General features: G+C 48.1%; 1 protein-coding gene across 16 annotated transcripts in view; it reads right to left on the bottom strand.

Annotated features, from left to right (window-relative positions):
• The window catches only part of baz2ba (bromodomain adjacent to zinc finger domain, 2Ba), an 82441-nt gene that overhangs the window by 31180 nt on the left and 33188 nt on the right, over positions 1-18073 (bottom strand). For all 16 annotated transcript variants that reach the window (XM_014149936.2, XM_014149945.2, XM_014149939.2 and 13 more), the window contains one exon: positions 2354-2524. In XM_014149936.2, coding sequence (XP_014005411.2) covers positions 2354-2522 — 169 coding nt within the window. In that variant the 5' untranslated portion in view covers positions 2523-2524. The remainder of the gene's footprint in view (positions 1-2353; positions 2525-18073) is intronic.

Raw genomic sequence — 18073 nt, 5'->3', positions numbered from 1 at the left:
AAAAAAGCGCCGGGCCTTTTTTCCCCCCGTGTTCGGAGGATGCTAGCCGAAGGGGGATTAATTTGTTGTTTGTTGCAGTCAATCAAATTTCCATGGACAGATTTAAAGTTAATTGCATCCGTGAGCCGATCCCAGTAGGAAAGAGTTCTACATGCGCCCGTGCTTTTTCAAAGTGATATCCTCATCAATGACACACTGCATGCCCCCCCCCCCTCCTCCCCCATCTCCTTCCACCACTGTTCTTGCTCATCTGAGATTTCTTCAATGTTTTTCTCAAGTAGTATTGGCAGGTTGGCAAAAGACCTTGAATTAATTCCTCTCTCTCTGATCTGCTGATACCTCTGTGACAAGAATCCGCCACGACAACAAATAGTTCCAACGGCTTTCATATGACAATAGAGGAGTGTTATTACTGTTAAAATGGCTCCTAGTTACCGAATCTGTTGTCACATGTCCCATTAACACAGAGTGGCTATTCCTTTAATTGTGACTAGTGTAGGTGGCAGGAAGATGAATTTACCTTCTCCATCACGTTCCAATAGCTTTAAGAGCGTGTTGAACGAGTACTCTACGTCACGCTATGAGAAATGAAAAACTACAGCAATGCATGAAACCAAAACATAACGCTGGAACGAACTACATGTAAAAGCAATTTAACCAGCAGGCCTGAAACAATGTAGACTAACAATTGGGGATTTGCTGGTGGTGGGAGGTTCTGCACTCAACATTTTTATTTAACTAGGCAAGTCAGTTAAGAACAAATTCTTATTTACTATGACGGCCTACCAGGGAACAGTGTGTTAACAGCTTTGCTCAGGGGCAGAACGACAGATTTTTACCTCGTCACCTCAGGGATTCGATCCAGCAACCTTTCGGTTACTGGCCCAACGCTCTAACCACTAGGCTCCCTGCCGCCCCTTGCCATCAGTAGGTATATAATATGTATAGTATATATAATTCATAATTAATATAAATCTCATCCCGCTCCGCGCGGGAACAAGACGTCTCATATGAAAGAACTCTTGCTTGGCTTGATCAAGCTCGGCACAACTTCAGAGCTAGAAGCCTGCCTCTCAGCATTTCATTTGACGCTCGGCCCAAAATCACTTATCTAGACAATCTGAGAACAGGTTATGGCGCAGAGGGATACGGGCAATGTATAATGCATGAGAAGACGGCCTAATGGCTGCTTCATTGGAGCAACACGGGGGAGAGGAGAGAGAGAGAGAGAAATACTGGGGGCTTTATTTTGTCGCTTTTCTTATCATGAAAGAGAAAGACAACACAACTACTGCAGTGTTACATTTGCATGCTATTTGCTGGTCAGTGTGATCTGTCGACTCCTGTGTGTGTGTGTGTGTGTGTGTGTGTGTGTGTGTGTGTGTGTGTGTGTGTGTGTGTGTGTTCCTCCTGCTGCATAATGGCTCTGAGAACACAATTAGAATGCAGAGAAAGGGTCTGGGTGTTTGGAGCTGGCACGAAGACACTGAGTGGCTGACAGACATGTTAAATCACGCAGGCACAGCCTGAGACACACACGCACGCACGCACGCACACACACACACACAAATCAGTGATGCAGCCACATAGCAAGAGGTTGTCAGGAGACGTGTGTGTGTGTGTGTGTGAGCGTGTGTGTGTGTGTGTGTGTGTGTGTGTGTGTGTGTGTGTGTGTGTGTGTGTGTGTGTGTGAGCGTGTGTGTGTGTGTGTGTGTGTGAGCGTGTGTGTTCCATATTAAACAAAAGAGGCTTTCTAATTGTTTGGGCTTCATTAATGCAGCAGCTTTTCAGCAGCAACCCAAGCTGTCAGAGGAGTCTGGGAGAAAAGGTGTTTTCACAGGCCTAACAATAACTACATCATTAATACTGGGGGGAAGTCAGCAAACCATTAAACTCATCCTTCCTTGTGTTGAAAAAAGGAGAACCTTGAGTTAAAAGGTGAATCATGAGGGGTTTTAGTTTCTAGGCTACTCATTACACAGTGCACAGCTAATATGCTTGACATTAGTTATGGAGGGTTGTTCTATTCTATATGTGCAGACAGTGGTTATTAATGGGGAAGTAGAAATATAACATCTCTGTAAACCGGTCTCTCTGTAAACCGGTCTCTCTGTAAACCGGTCTCTCTGTAAACCGGTCTCTCTGTAAACCGGTCTCTCTGTAAACCGGTCTCTCTGTAAACCGGTCTCTCTTTAAACCGGCATCTCTGTGTGCATTTTAAGGAAGTGTATAGTGCATTTTGTGTATTTGCTCATGTGCAACAGGGTGTTGACAGTGTGTGGGTGTGTGTGTGGGTGTGTGGGTGTGTGTGTGTGTGTGTGATGCACGGCGCGGAGTGTTGAAGCAGTCTTACCAGAGGTGCTGAGGGTAGATCCCAGTGAGGCTGCAGGGCTGGGGGCCAGACTGCTCTTGGAGTGGGGAGCCGGGGAGGACGAGGAGGAGGAAGAGGAGGAGGAGGCAGCAGGGGAGGAGGTGCGAGCGGTGGGGGGCGCGGGGGAGGCCAGCCGCTCTCCAGACTCCATATCTGTCAAATACAATCCAATCAGCACAGTTACAAAAGCAGAGGAGAGAAAAGAGAGAAACACACACACCCCCAGCACCCCGCCACACACCCCCAGCACCCCGCCACACCCCGCCACACACCCCCAGCACCCCACCACACACCCCCAGCACCCCGCCACACACCCCGCCACACACCCCCAGCACCCCGCCACACACCCGCCACACACCCCCAGCACCCCGCCACACACCCCCAGCACCCCGCCACACACCCCGCCACACACCCCCAGCACCCCGCCACACACCCCCAGCACCCCGCCACACACCCCGCCACACACCCCCAGCACCCCACCACACACCCCCAGCACCCCGCCACACACCCCGCCACACACCCCCAGCACCCCGCCACACACCCCGCCACACACCCCCAGCACCCCGCCACACACCCCCAGCGCCCCGCCACACACCCCCAGCACCCCGCCACACACCCGCCACACACCCCCAGCGCCCCGCCACACACCCCCAGCGCCCCACCACGCACACCCAACGCCCCGCTACGCACACCCAGCGCCCCGCTACCCACACCCAGCGCCCCGCCACACACCCCCAGCACCCCGCCACACACCCGCCACACACCCCCAGCGCCCCGCCACACACCCCCAGCGCCCCACCACGCACACCCAACGCCCCGCTACACACACCCAGCGCCCCGCTACACACACTCAGCGCCCCGCCACACACCCCCAGCGCCCGCCACACACCCCCAGCGCCCGCCACACACACCCAGCGCCCCGCTACACACACCCAGCGCCCCGCTACACACACCCAGCGCCCCGCTACACACATCCAGCGCCCCACTACACACCCCCAGCGCCCCGCTACACACACTCAGCGCCCCAGCACACACCCCCAGCGTCCCACTACACACACCCAGCACACACCCCCAGCGCCCCAGCACACACACCCAGCGCCCCGCTACACACACCCAGCGCCCCACTACACACACCCAGCACACACCCCCAGCGCCCCAGCACACACCCAGCACACACCCCCAGCACACACCCCCAGCGCCCCAGCACCCACCCCCCAGCACACACCCCCCAGCGCCCCACTACACACACCCAGCACACACCCCCAGCGCCCCAGCACACACCCCCAGCGCCCGCTACACACCCCCAGCGCCCCACTACACACACCCAGCACACACCCCCAGCGCCCCAGCACACACCCCCAGCGCCCCAGCACACACCCCCAGCACACACCCCCAGCGCCCCAGCACACACCCCCAGCGCCCCGCTACACACACCCAGCACACACACCCAGCACCCCGCTGCACACACCCAGCGCCCCACTACACACACCCAGCGCCCCACTACACACACCCAGCACACACACCCAGCGCCCCACTACACACACCCAGCGCCCCACTACACACCCCCAGCGCCCCAGCACACACACCCCGCTTCCCGCCACTCTCCCTTTCACATCTCACTTCCCCGGAACAATATTTCTATTTAGCCCTGGACACCAACCCCCTCACACACACCCCACCTCCCATTCAGAGCTCATGGGCTGGGAGGATGGCATCTGGGGGGGGATTAGTGACCATTATCACTTTAACATGATAGTAAATGACAAGTGTTCAGCGGAGAGGGGAAAGAAGAGGCTGTCTGACATTTTGGGCAGACAAAACACGCACATAGACTTTCTCTCTCTCTCTCACACACACACACACACACACACACACACACACACACACACACACACACACACACACACACACACACACACACACACACACACACACACACACACACAAACTCACTTTCTCTCACTCACACACACACACACAAACTCACTTTCTCTCACTCACACACACACACTCACTTTCGCTCTCTCACACTCACACACACAAACTCACTTTCTCTCACACACACACACACACAAACTCACTTTCTCTCTCTCACACAGACAGTTCACACATGCACGCAGCGTGAAGCTCTATTTGATTTACAAGTGTTCACAGCTCTTTACACACAGTGTAAAACAGTCCTCCCTCTCACAGTGTAAAACAGTCCTCCCTCTCACAGTGTAAAACAGTCCTCCCTCTCACAGTGTAAAACAGTCCTCCCTCTCACAGTGTAAAACTGTCCTCCCTCTCACAGTGTAAAACTGTCCTCCCTCTCAGTGTAAAACGGTCCTCCCTCTCACAGTGTAAAACAGTCCTTCCTGTAAACAGTCTCCCTTCACAGTGTAAAAGGTTCCCTTCGTGTACAGTCCCCAGTCAGTCCTCCCTCTCACAGTGTAAAACAGTCCTCCCTCTCACAGTGTAAAACAGTCCTTCCTCTCACAGTGTAAAACAGTCCTCCCTCTCACAGTGTAAAACAGTCCTCCCTCTCACAGTGTAAAACAGTCCTCCCTCTCACAGTGGATGTAGTTAACATGCAAACTAAAGCCTTCACACTTCCACTTTCTTTCAGTCTTGTACAAAACACACAGAGGGCTTTCAAAGACTCCTCTAAGACCCAATGGGCTTCTCTCCACTGTGGAACTACTGTATTCCCGCCCATTAACAGCCTCATAGAGAACTGGCATTACTGGTTCAAATAAACCTCGGGAGACAATGGCAGGGTTAGATGATTCCACTGTCGCTTATTTCTACTCCATTATTTCCTCCTACCCACCTTCTCTTACACAAACATTCAGGCAGACAAAACACACACACACACACCCTCTCTCTCACATGCACCTGCGTACACACACACACACCCTCTCACATACACACACACAGACTCTTTCTCACACATGCACACGTGCACACACACACGCACACAATCTCTCCCATATCACACGGCCCCTGTCTCTCTCCTCTCTCTCCTTCCGTTTCCATCCCTTTACCTGACACTAATCCAGGTATGAGAATCCCCTTGAAAAGCGCAGTGTGCAGATTGTGTTTTACAGGCTGCCTTTCATATTGTGTCATTACACATAAACAGCCTCCCTTAGTCCCCCTCCTCTCTCTCTCCTCTGCAGCAGGCGCAGGGACACTGATTAGATCTCAGAGACAAAAGCTGATATCCTCTGAATATCAAGTATCAGCCAAGAGCTACGCTGATGAGGACGGGGGGGGCAAATGACAAGAAAACCTGCTGCAATCCTCGGGGATCTGGCTGCTGCCTGGCTACTGCGCGTGGTGCTGGAGGAGGACTGTTGCAGGGCGGCCATTGCGGTTCAGTTGTCGCTGTGGCAATTGCACCCTATTGCCTATGGTGTGCACTACTTTTGACCAGAGTGCTATGGGCCCTGGTCAAAGGTAGTGGACTGTGTAGAGAATAGGGTGCCATTTGGGACACACCAACAGTCATGTGTATTTACCAGAGAGGTCAAGGGTCAGCGGGAGGGACCAGTTTCTCATTAGGCATTTTGTGGCTTCTTTATTAAACGCATGTTTTAGCAATAAACCTCCGTTTTTAATGACCGTGGTTTGCGAAAAGCTGTATCAATATTTTTCTTACACATTTTGCTCTCTGCTCAAATGTAATACTAGGTTGGCCATTGCACTGCCGTCACCATTGTCTCAGATAAACAGGTGACAATCAATAGCGGCTGGATGGAGATCAGGTTTTACAACGCAGATAAAAACGGCAAAAACAACGGCTCATCTCTCAGACAAAATGAGACGGGGGCTTCTTTTGTGTCAGGTAGTCAATGGAGCGGATCATTCGGTGTGATTTCAAATGGCAATTCAGAGACGAGACAGACAGAGAGAGCGCGAGAGAAAGAGAGAGGGGGGGGGAAGAGAACGAGAAGGCATTTTGTCTGAAGGAAACGCAGAAACAAACCCCACCAGGGATGAACGACGGCGTGTAAACCATTCCTGTCATTTCTCAATATCTGCACTTATGCCTCGGCCTGTCAAAACCCCAAGACGTGAAGAGAATTGATTTCCTCTAAAATAAAATAAAAAGCGATTCCTTCTGGGGTAAAAACAAAAAGCAACCCTCCCCCTCATCTCATCTTCCACAGTATCTCTGACAAGGGATTCTTCTTCTCCTCCACACGAGACAAAACGACTGTCCCTCTTCTTTTGACTCCGACGTCCACAACAACAAACTGATCACTTAGTACTATTAAATCTATTAAGAATCATACAATTGGAGCGGGGAGAGAACACCACCTGATGCAGCAAACAATGATTGCAACAATAATGGACCGCCGAGGTATTTAAGGATCCAATCCTGACTTAATTATGATAAATTAAAATGGATTTAGCATCAGAATTAGCTTGATTTTATAGGTAATTAACGGCGCGGCACAGTGGCGGTATAAGGCGGGCGGTATAATCTCCGTGAACGGCTAAATTAATTTGACTCGGGTAACGTTGAGCCAATCAGCGAGCTGCGTTGAGACCAAACAGCAGGCCACGGATGCTGCGAGAGGAGAGATTTATGCTAATAGCCTCCAAATGATTTATAAGATGTGTTACCCCGGCAGAATCACAGTCACGTCCACATATACAACACACCATTCAGCTGCCAAAACAAGCTGCAAATGGTGGTAAGAATGGCCCTTCAGGAAATCTGCTGGGACTATAAACAGCTCGCTAGCTGGGTTTTTATGAGTGGATGTGGCCTCGATAGCAGCCTTTGCATGTCCCCGCTATTGTGGAAGAAGACCCTCCTCCTCTTCTCTGCTGTGTGTGAGAGGGGAGGCCTGTGTGTGTGAGTGTGTGTGTGTGTGTGAGGGGGAGGCCTGTATGTGTGTTTGCATGTGCCACAAATACTCTACCTTCTTAAGTATGCACTAGCTAGCTGATTTAGTTACGATGATGGGTGCACATGTGTATGTATATGTAAGCTAACACTAGGCCTTCTCTCTGTGTGTGTGTGTGTGTGTGTGTGTGTGTGTGTGTGTGTGTGTGTGTGTGTGTGTGTGTGTGTGTGTGCGCGTGTGCGTGTGTGTGTGTGCGTGTGCGTGTGCGTGTGAGTGTGTTTGTGAGCTTAGACTATAGGAGTGTGTGTGTTTGTGAGCTTAGACTATAGGAGTGTGTGTGTGTGTGTGTGTGTGTGTGTGTGTGTGTGTGTGTGTGTGTGTGTGTGTGTGTGTGTGTGTGTGTGTGTGTGTGTGTGTCAAATGGCTACATGCTCCGAGGAGGACTGAGCTAGGCCCTTGCTGGTAGCGTGCGTCTCTCTGTCTCTCTCCCCCCGGCCTCTTTCTTCTCCCCCCACAGTAACAGATGGCCGATGCTAACAGAGATAATCCGGCAACAGAGTCATCAGCACGGATCAGCGGTAATCAGAGTGCGGACACAATGTCTCCTCTCGCCCTAATGGAGGGGAGCGAGAGAGGGGACACGCATTATTTCCCACGTCTTAACCCTATTCAAAGTCACACACTGCCTGCCTGCCTCTCGGCCCGAATCCTCCGCCTCTCTCTTTCTATCCTCTCTGTTTCTCTCCCCCTACATCCCCTCAAGTGTTGTGTCTATCTTTGCCTCTTCGTCTCACATCTCCGCATTCAACAAACACCTTTATTCTTAGCTCTGTCATTTCCCCATCACACCAGAGAGAACATCTCAAACATAAAGTGCCTAAAACCCACTTGTAAATCCATACAGTGAATGAGGTGAAAATTAGCCCCGATATGAATGCTACTGTAGTTGCATCTTCCTGTCTTGTACACACTGGTTAAACTGATTGGCTGGATGTGTGCGATGTGAAACTGGAGCCGGCCCTGGGCTCCATTGGGGCTCCGCTGTGCGACGGTTGCCTGGTGATACTGGCGGCTCCTGTGTCGTCTCCGGCACCCGCCATGGCCAGTGTCCCGCGGCCTTGTTCAACACAATTAGAGGCCTTAATGCGACAAAGAGCAGAGCAACCTGCAGCAAGCAGCGCTCTGTGCTGCGTCCCAAACGGGACCCTATTCCTTATATAGTGGGGCTCTGGTCAAAAGTAGTACACTGTATAGGGAATAGGGTGCCATGTGGGACGTTTAGCCTCACCACTTCACTACGTGGGCGGCAGAAATCGGAGAGTAAAGTGTGAGAGATTGGGGACAGAGCACGTATACTCACTGCTGTTCAGCAGACGCTCGTATCATGTCGTTCTTTCAGCCTCTTTATTTATCGTGGATCTAGAAGCTATGTCATTGTAAATAGGTTAAAGCTCCATCTAGACGTTTTCTTGCTGGCGTTTTATACTTTCCAGTAGAGAGAGAGAGAGAGAGAGAGAGAGAGAGAGAGGTAGGTCATGGACCCAGACTGAGAAATTACCAGTATATCCCTCACTACACCCCACCTTGAACATTTCAGTCCCCACTGTTTACCTTTTCACGGTGTGTGTGTGTGTTTACTCATGGCTGTCTTGTTTGCACTAAACACTAAGTGACACAGATGAATCCAGATTGTCCTACTCAGATCCCCTCCCTACCCCGTCTACACACACTACCACTAGGCAGGAAGTGACATAATGCCAACAGGAAGCCATGGCCTTTGTCCCGGGTTAAACCTCAGACTATTACCAGAATACTGAGTCACAGCACTGACAGCATCAGACAGGCACGATGATGATGGGTAACAACAGTGACATAGCCTAGCACAGTTGGGCCAATGGGCACACCGCACAATGCCCCTGTGTGTGTTGACTGTTAAGTGGCCACAGTCTGCTCTTTAAACCCCGCCCCTTTTCTGCACACCCGCCCAGTGACAGATGGCAGAGCGGGGCATGTCGGGAAGGGCAACATCTCTCACCCCATTGCACCGCCTTGGCAGCGGTATCCTTCCCGTACTGTTGCAGCCAATCCACGGACTGCTTTTAAATCAGCAGAGCCCAACCCTGCTGAAAGACAGCTAGTGGTGACTGTCAGGGCAATAACACACCGCCAGGGGAAACCGCTCAGTCCTCCTGCACCGAAAGACTTGATTCACAGTCATAAACACGCAGACGGGCAGCCTGATTCTACACTCACACTGCAATCTGCGTTGTGGTTTTCAGCGACAATAATGTGATTTTGGACCTGGGATGGAGACCACTGATGAGAGGGGTATCTGAGCTTGTCACTTGTGTTAGATGTCAAGCTTCTGTCTGTGACAGACGTGTCACAGCTAGAACATGCTCTGCTCGCCTACAACTAAACTCAACTCAGTGTAACTTACACTGACTGGAGAGAATTTAACGGAGGCCTACATTTTGTACCAGTCTATTCCTTTAAAAGTGTCTTAAATAACCCCACAGCACCCCCCCCCAAAAAAATACATTTATACAATAAAATAAAAAAGCCTTTTGTGAACCGCCCCACTAGCTCTGTATTTGCTACTTTATTGAGTAAAAATGTACTTTTTATTGAGTAAAAATGAATGCACTAACTGTACGTCACTCTGGATGAAAGCGTCTGCTTAATGACTGAAATGTAAATATGGATACCTATCTCAGTGAGGAGAAACAGGTCCTTTAGGTCACTAGGCCGGACCCGAGTCCCTCTTGGAGCGCAGCACCCTGCCAGGAGGAACGTTACATTCTACACTCCACACAGACAGACTTGACATTTCTCACACACACCTTCTAAAAGGGGCAGCTAACCTACGGTAGGACTATATCTCCCGGCACGTCAACAACACCAGGAATAAGATGGGGAATGTGTTTCCTCTGTCGTTTTGGGAAGCAGAAATCATTTTTCACTCAGGTTGCTTTTTGAGAGAGAAAGGAGGGGTAGGTGGTGCCGACAGGTGGGCCTACGTAGCAAACATCTCTACCCACCTAAGCAATAGTTGGCGAAATGCTGCTCAATTTACATATAGAGCCATCATCAAATATGTCCCCATGGAAACCTTGTGGGGTCTTAAGATCATTAGCCACACCAAAGCCCAACGCAGGCAGACAGGCAGCTCTCTCAGTGAGTGATTCAGTCCTCATGAATTTGTTATTCTTCCACCCTCTGCTCTTTCTCTCCACAAGCCAATCTCTCCCTCATTACCGCCCGTCGCAGCACATTCAGATCTGCCCCAAACCGGATATATTTAGAGGACTCCATTACGCAGAGAGAGAAAAGCAATGTGTGTGTGTGTGTGTGTGTGTGTGTGTGTGTGCGCGCTCCACAACGAACAAACACCATAAAGACACGGACACAGAGAGAGGCAAGCCAGCTCTTGTTAGGGATAATAACACTTGGCTGTTACTATACATGACATGTACTCTTCCTGGTTCCTACCCTTGTTCCGTTTTAAATCATCTCCTCTGCACTGCTTCTTCCTCCAGGCTCCATCAACTGTGATGATCTATTACTGATGATTATTCAATTACATTCAATTGGTGTGAGAAGGACCGTAACTGAGACAACGCTGATACATTCAGGTAGACAAGAAGACTACGAAAATGTCATCGCAAACTAGATATCCAGCCACACGGCTGGGCTGTAAACGGCTGTAATACTCCATACCTGACATTTATAACATGTCATTTTGATCTGTGGAGAATCATACCCTTCAAGCCACTTCAGCTAACTCTACTTTAACACACAAACATACATTCACTGTAAGCATCATTGTCATGTTAATTTCAAGTGCCAATTGGTCCTCTAAGAGATGGTTCGCCAAAAAAAAAAGGCAATTTGACACAAAATAAAAAGATTCATTTATACAGGATTAGATTGACACGGTTCAGAGGTGGGTCAATTCACCAAAAGGCCACAGCTTTCGCTTCCAGGTCCAGTCCAACATTAGAACAATCATAACATTTTCCATCAGGGTACAATAAACAGAAACAGTCTGGTACAGTGTTTATCAGCCACAACAGCCATGTGTGTGGGCATAGGGGAGAAATGGAATAGGAGGAGTCTTAGCAACACAGGGAAGAGGGAGAGAGAGTGAAGGACGCGGAGGGGGAGAGAGAAAGGGAGACGGAAGAGAGGGAGGGAGAGATCGACTGCTACACTCCAGATATGCATAATGCAGATGACATGCGTGTCAAACGCAAGACAAAACGAAAGTGACAGAATCGTGGAGTATCCTGCGAGCATCGGCACAGCCCGGTTTAGCCAGCAACGGAGCTAGCTGTTATAAATACACACCGCAATGACAGAAGCAACAATCTCTCCCATCAAGTCTGACTCTGCCTATTTCCCTGGAATTAAATAGGCCTACTTTTAGGCAATTCAAATAGGCCAACTTCAGTGCAATTCAATACATTTTACACATCTCATGCTTAGAGATTTCCACGACAAAATGTGCCGATGACATGTACATTTATACACTATTGCAGGATTATAATGATGTTTTTTTTAATGAATGTCTAGCCACTTTTAAGCTGAGGGGGATATAAAAGTGACTAAGAAGAGATGGCCAATGCCTCACACCTAATCAAGCATTCCTTAGTGCAGACAGAAATGTGCAGTCAAAGCTCATTCTATATGACTCCACTTTGACTGTATCAACTGACAGCGGAGAGATGTGCTCATAGAATTGGCTTTTATAAAACGGACATTCCCTTCACATTCAAATGCATGTTTGGGGTTTTAGGCTGCCTTTCTGTATAAGCACTTTGTGACATCTGCTGATGTAAAAAATATCTTTACAAATACAGTTGAAGTCGGAAGTTTACATACATTTAGGTTGGAGTCATTAAAACTCGTTTTTCAACCACTCCACACATTTCTTGTTAACAAACTATAGTTTTGGCAAGTCGGTTAGGACATCTACTTTGTGCATGACACAAGTAATTTTTCCAACAATTGTTTACAGACAGATTATTTCACTTATAATTCACTGTATCACAATTCCAGTGGGTCAGAAGTTTACATACACTAAGTTGACTGTGCCTTTAAACAGCTTGGAAAATTCCAGAAAATTATGTCATGGCTTTAGAAACTTCTGATAGGCTAATTGACATAATTTGAGTCAATTGGGGGTGTACCTGTGGATGTATTTCAGGGCCTACCTTCAAACTCAGTGCCTATTTGCTTGACATCATGGGAAAATCAAAAGAAATCAGCCAAGACCTCAGAAAAAAAATTGTAGCCCACAAGTCTGGTTCATCCTTGGGAGCAATTTCCAAATGCCTGAAGGTACCACGTTCATCTGTACAAACAATAGTACGCAGGTATAAACACCATGGGACCACGCAGCCGTCATACCGCTCAGGAAGGAGACGCATTCTGTCTCCTAGAGATGAACGTACTTTGGTGCGAAAAGTGCAAATCAATCCCAGAACAACAGCAAAGGACCGTGTGAAGATGCTGGAGGAAACAGGTACAAAAGTATCTATATCCACAGTAAAACGAGTCCTATATCGACATAACCTGAAAGGTCGCTCAGCAAGGAAGAAGCCACTGCTCCAAAACCACCATAAAAAAGCCAGACTACGGTTTGCAACTGCACATGGTGACAAAGACTGTACTTTTTGGAGAAATGTCCTCTGGTCTGGTGAAACAAACATAGAACTGTTTGGCCATAAATATTATGTGGATATATTGAAGCAACATCTCAAGACATCAGTCAGGAAGTTAAAGCTTGGTCGCAAATGGGTCTTCCAAATGGACAATGACCCCAAGCATACTTCCAAAGTTGTGGAAAAATGGCTTAAGGACAACAAAGTCAAGGTATTGGAGTGGCCATCACAAAGCCCTGACCTTGATCCTATAGAAAATGTGTGGGCAGAACTGAAAAAACGTGTGTGAGCAAGGCCTACAAACCTGACTCAGTTACACCAACTCTGTCAGGAGGAATGGACCAAAATTCACCCAACTTATTGTGGGAAGCTTGTGGAAGGCTACCCGAAACGTTTGACCCAAGTTAAACAATTTAAAGGCGATGCTACCAAATACTAATTGAGTGTATAAACTTCTGACCCACTGGGAATGTGATGAAATAAATATTTCTCTCTACTATTATTCTGACATTTCACATTCTTAAAATAAAGTGGTGATCTTAACTGACCCAAGACAGGGAATTTTTACTAGGATTAAATGTCAGGAATTGTGAAAAATTGAGTTTAAATGTATTTGGCTAAGGTGTATGTAAACTTCCGACTTCAACGGTACATTTGACTGAATGTTCCCTTGGTGGGTGTACCGGTGGCCATATTTGATATTCAGTGGCTGTAGGCTTTACCAGGAGTCCTGGTTTCCTAAAACCCCCAGCCAAGTTGCAAACCCCTTTACTCCTGCCGAGAGGGCTAGGAGGATAGAGATATCCCATTAAATGTTGTTTCCCGCTGCTGTGTGTGTGGCTGTATGTGTATGTGTGTGACTGTGTGCGTGTTGCAGTGTGTTGGGCTGGGCCTGAGAGCTCTCTGTGTGTGTAATGAGCTCATGTACTGTTGTCGTGGCTAAATGAAGCCTCCAGGCTCCCTCTCAAAGCCTGTTTCCTATATCCTACCCCCCTACACTCCCCAGCTCCCCTCTGCTCACCGCTGCTGGAGCTTGGCTGGTTTTTACAGCACCCAGACGCATTCTTGAGTTCGCATAATTGTGTAATTATGATTTCAGTTAAAGAGATAGCCTCGTGTTTGATTTCCTCTGACTGAGCTGTGCAAATAGGCAACACTGCATATGCAGCGCAGATACCTAGTCTTCTACATGTGTAGAGGACTAACGGAGGTTGCAGGGGGTGTGCTGCAGCATCTGTCTGTATCAATGGGCAGATGTTAGTGCGCCCGTGTGTCGTTTCACGACCAGGCCCGTTCAGAACACCTTCCACTAATAAAACCGATGGAAGACCGAGGAGGCTAGCTAGTCCTTGAAATCACAGCAACAACTACAACAATCCTGCGACAGCTACAGCAGCTCGGTTGTCAGAGACGCCGCTGAACAATAGGCTGTTGGTGACATTTAGATTATTAGTGCTGGGAACTGAATTGACGCTCTACTGCCTGTTCAACACGGAGAAAAGATGGCTGGAAAAGAGTCTGTGGTCCTTTATTGACAGAGCGGGAGAGAAAGCAGCAGGCAGAAGGCCACTCCGTTCTGCTCCAACGCTACATGAGAGAGAGGCCAGTGCACACACACAAGCACGCACGCACGCACACACACAGAGTGCAGCAGGTGAGCTAGCTGCCAGTTCATCACACGCTGCAATCTCTCAGCATCTTGCTCGGGGAGAAGAGAGAGAAGCGCTCTGACATTTTATGAAGCACTCGGCAGAAAGAAAGCAGCGAGCGGGCCTGCCTGCATGTAATGGCGGCTGGACTGGTATTCTCTCCCACTCGCCTGATATCATCTTCCCTCATTAGCATAATCTAATCAATTTCAGAAAATTGCCTTTTAATTACCAAGAACACGCTTCTCTCTCTCTCACACACTCTTAGAAGAACCCATGGCCTCGAATATCTCTCTCTAAAAAACCAAACTAGAGCTGTAAATGAAGTAGGGCTTAGACTAGAAATAACTAGAGACATGCACATGTTTTCATCATCGTTCATCTTTACAATTAAAGACGCCATAATTGTTGTGTCAATATATCTTATTAATAGCATCATTAATGTCATACATTATTGATTAACAGATCGTAGCCTTGTCTAGGCCTTCATCTTCAAGGGGAAATGAAAATATACCTTGAGGTGTTAAAAATCCTGAACAGTATTTCGCTACAACGGACTATTTCCTCAGACCCAAGGCTGCTCCTATATGTAACAAGTAGAGCCTAATGATTAAAAAACGTTGGCATTAAAATGGTCCCTCCGTAAAATGGGGATCTATAGCAGTGATTAATCCTGTGCCGTGTTGTTGTGGCCTGACAGCCTCTCTGTTGAACAATGATTAACAGTCAATGACTCCACTCAACCCAGCAGCGCTAACACACTGTTTACATTAGCCCAGCTCCCATAGAGGCCAATGCTACGGGCGCTATGCTAACAGCAACGGTCACCTGGCTTAGCTACACACATTACAGCCACGACAGGCCACTGTAAAAAAAAAAAAAAAGTACTACAGGCGTGATAATACGATTCCACCATGTGTGGGAGGATACGGTGCGGCCCAATCCCTGTGTGTATCATCCATCCTACACCACAACCTTCAACTAAGCCTCTTTCATTAATGTGAGAAATTAGCATTTGTGATGAGGATGGGGGAGGGACCCGGGAGACATCTTTCAGATGAAGAAAAAAAAACAAGGAAATACATTTGAACATCTAACACTCATTTACAATTATATTACATTACAAGTTTGAAAGCACAGCGGAGTCAAAAGATGTATTCGTGGGGGGGGGTTAATAAATAAAATAAACTAATAAAACACCCCGGGCAAATAAACTCTGACATTCATTTCGCACAACCTTTAATGACAACCCAAGCAAGAAATGACAGACAGATACTGCTTCGCCTTCCCTCTCATGCTAGCCAATTAGGCTGGAATTTCAAACAGAAGATAATCAGCTTCACTTTGGGCTCCATTGACTCATGCTAATTTGGATGAAATTGCTGTACCTTAAGAGCGCCGAAACAGACCAAGCATCTCTTTGGTACAAGTCACTGGCTAACACCGTTAGCTGCACTAAATTGGAACGTGTCTAGTTGCACATGTCTTTTCTTCCATCGTTGTCAGGGAATATGATTTGTGCAGCAAATGGCGTTGAACATAACTCATCGTTGGGTACTTAACATGTCCAGCTAGCTGAGCCAACATAAGTTGTATTTCTTCAATTCACAAATGAACTCTATTTCAATGATGCAGAACACGTGGCCACATGTTATGCAGTGATGACTGGGTGCTGAAATGTGATGAGTAGGCGCCCAGAGTTTTTCCTGGTCAAGTAACATGGCCAGGGAAAACTCATGGCGCTGGTGATGAGATGAAGATTCTTCTCACATATTTGGCTCAAATTCACTCAATCCAATTCTGTCCGGCACACTGGCCTTTCCCCCAGGCTAAACGTAAAACACCCTTTTAAACTCCTGAAAATGACTTTAAAACAGCCTGCCAAACCAGCTGAGGTTCTGAATGGATGGTGTAGCAGCCTAACTTTGCACATTAGCTCCCTCCCTGTATGATTTTCAATAATAAACCAGAACAGAAACCTCCACTTCCTGACTGTGTTCAACTTCATACAGTTACAGTACACCCCGACAGAGCAGTAGTGACACCAACAATAACGGACTGGTTTCACAAACGCTTACAACACAATGACTGGTTATTTCTCTCTCATTGCCCCACAGCAACAGGAGCTGTGCTACGGTAGCGTTTGATGTGAAACTGGAACCCATCTGGCTCCTCCTCGGGGGCCCAGCACTTCCTCATAGCGTGGAGCCAATCACAGCGTTTCCTGCTGCCTCCTGTCACCAGATATCTGAACTTTGGTAGGAGTAGCAGTGGACAGGGAGAGAGAGAAATAGCCTGAAAACAGTTCAAGCTCTGTAGGCTATTTTCTTATATTTCTTCTGTTTCCACTGAGACATGATTCAACCAAGCAGGTGTAGCTTGGATATATGCCCCGTGCCTCTGGAGTAGACTCCTCATTTGGCGAGGCGGACACCGGAGTCGACCTCATCTGTTGATACCACTCATCCACAGGAAATCAAGCCAGAGACCACTGTTGGAGGGTCTGCCTGGTCACCCAGACAAAATACAGGTTTGGATTACAGAGCAGCGGGATTCATGTTTGATCCCTGAGGGGGAGAATATTCTCTCTGCTGCGCAGCTATACGTCTCACAAACGCATGTACACACACACACACACACCCCCGCCCCTGTGTAATATCTATATCATGCGATCAGAGTGAAGACCTCATGGTTCCACACACCTGCCAGAGACAGATGTTCAGAGTAAATCATATCAAATCTGTGAGTGAAGAAAAGCTAGCGTTGCCGCCGTAGCTACACAGGCTGACTGAAGTGCAAACACCTGCACCCGACAACAGCCACACACACACACACACACACACACGTAAACACGCACAAGCAGACAAAGGGGAGATTCTTTCTTTCGTTCACATTGACTCAACTTGTGTGTCTTTTATTCTTTCTATTGGTGTGTAACCATCTTTTTCTTGAGCTGAGAGGTTTTTTCCAATTGCATAATTGTTATGGGAGAACCAGACATCCCTTCAAAGACAAACAAGTCATAACAAAGCAAAGATCCGGGCAGGCATTTCAGTTGGAGAGGCAGCATGTGTGATACTGTAGCCTAGTCTATTGTATCTGCGCTGTAAGCTACACTACTTTGATTATTATGGCAGAATCTGATTTCCTATAACAACAAACTCAATAGACTTAACTGCTATTTTAGGTGACAATGAACCCAGTGATACAGCAGAGAGCAGGATTTACACATCAAAATAACATGTTAAGATTTCCTGTCAACCAATGATGTGTACTTCCTGGTCTGTGAGTTGTAGGGAGCGGAGGGGTTGGTGGTCTGGAGATAAACAGACACCCTTCACGCCTCGTGCCCCAAAAACAGGAAGAGGCTGTGAGTGAAACAGCAGCCTGACGTTATCTGAGCTCTCTCTCTCTCTGCTATCCTGAAATTTCATTCTCCTCCTGCGAACAACAGACGTCACTCTGGGAGCGTCCATCTTGGGTCGCAAATGCGCCGCTGGCTGCCTAACAGACAATAACAGCAGGAGCCGTTGTGTCATATCTGCC

The sequence above is a fragment of the Salmo salar genome, chromosome ssa16 (genome assembly GCF_905237065.1).
Source record: "Salmo salar chromosome ssa16, Ssal_v3.1, whole genome shotgun sequence".
In the NCBI taxonomy this organism is placed as follows: Eukaryota; Metazoa; Chordata; class Actinopteri; order Salmoniformes; family Salmonidae; genus Salmo; species Salmo salar.
Note: the sequence above shows the minus strand (reverse complement) of the source record. Positions and strands in the feature narration are given on the sequence as shown.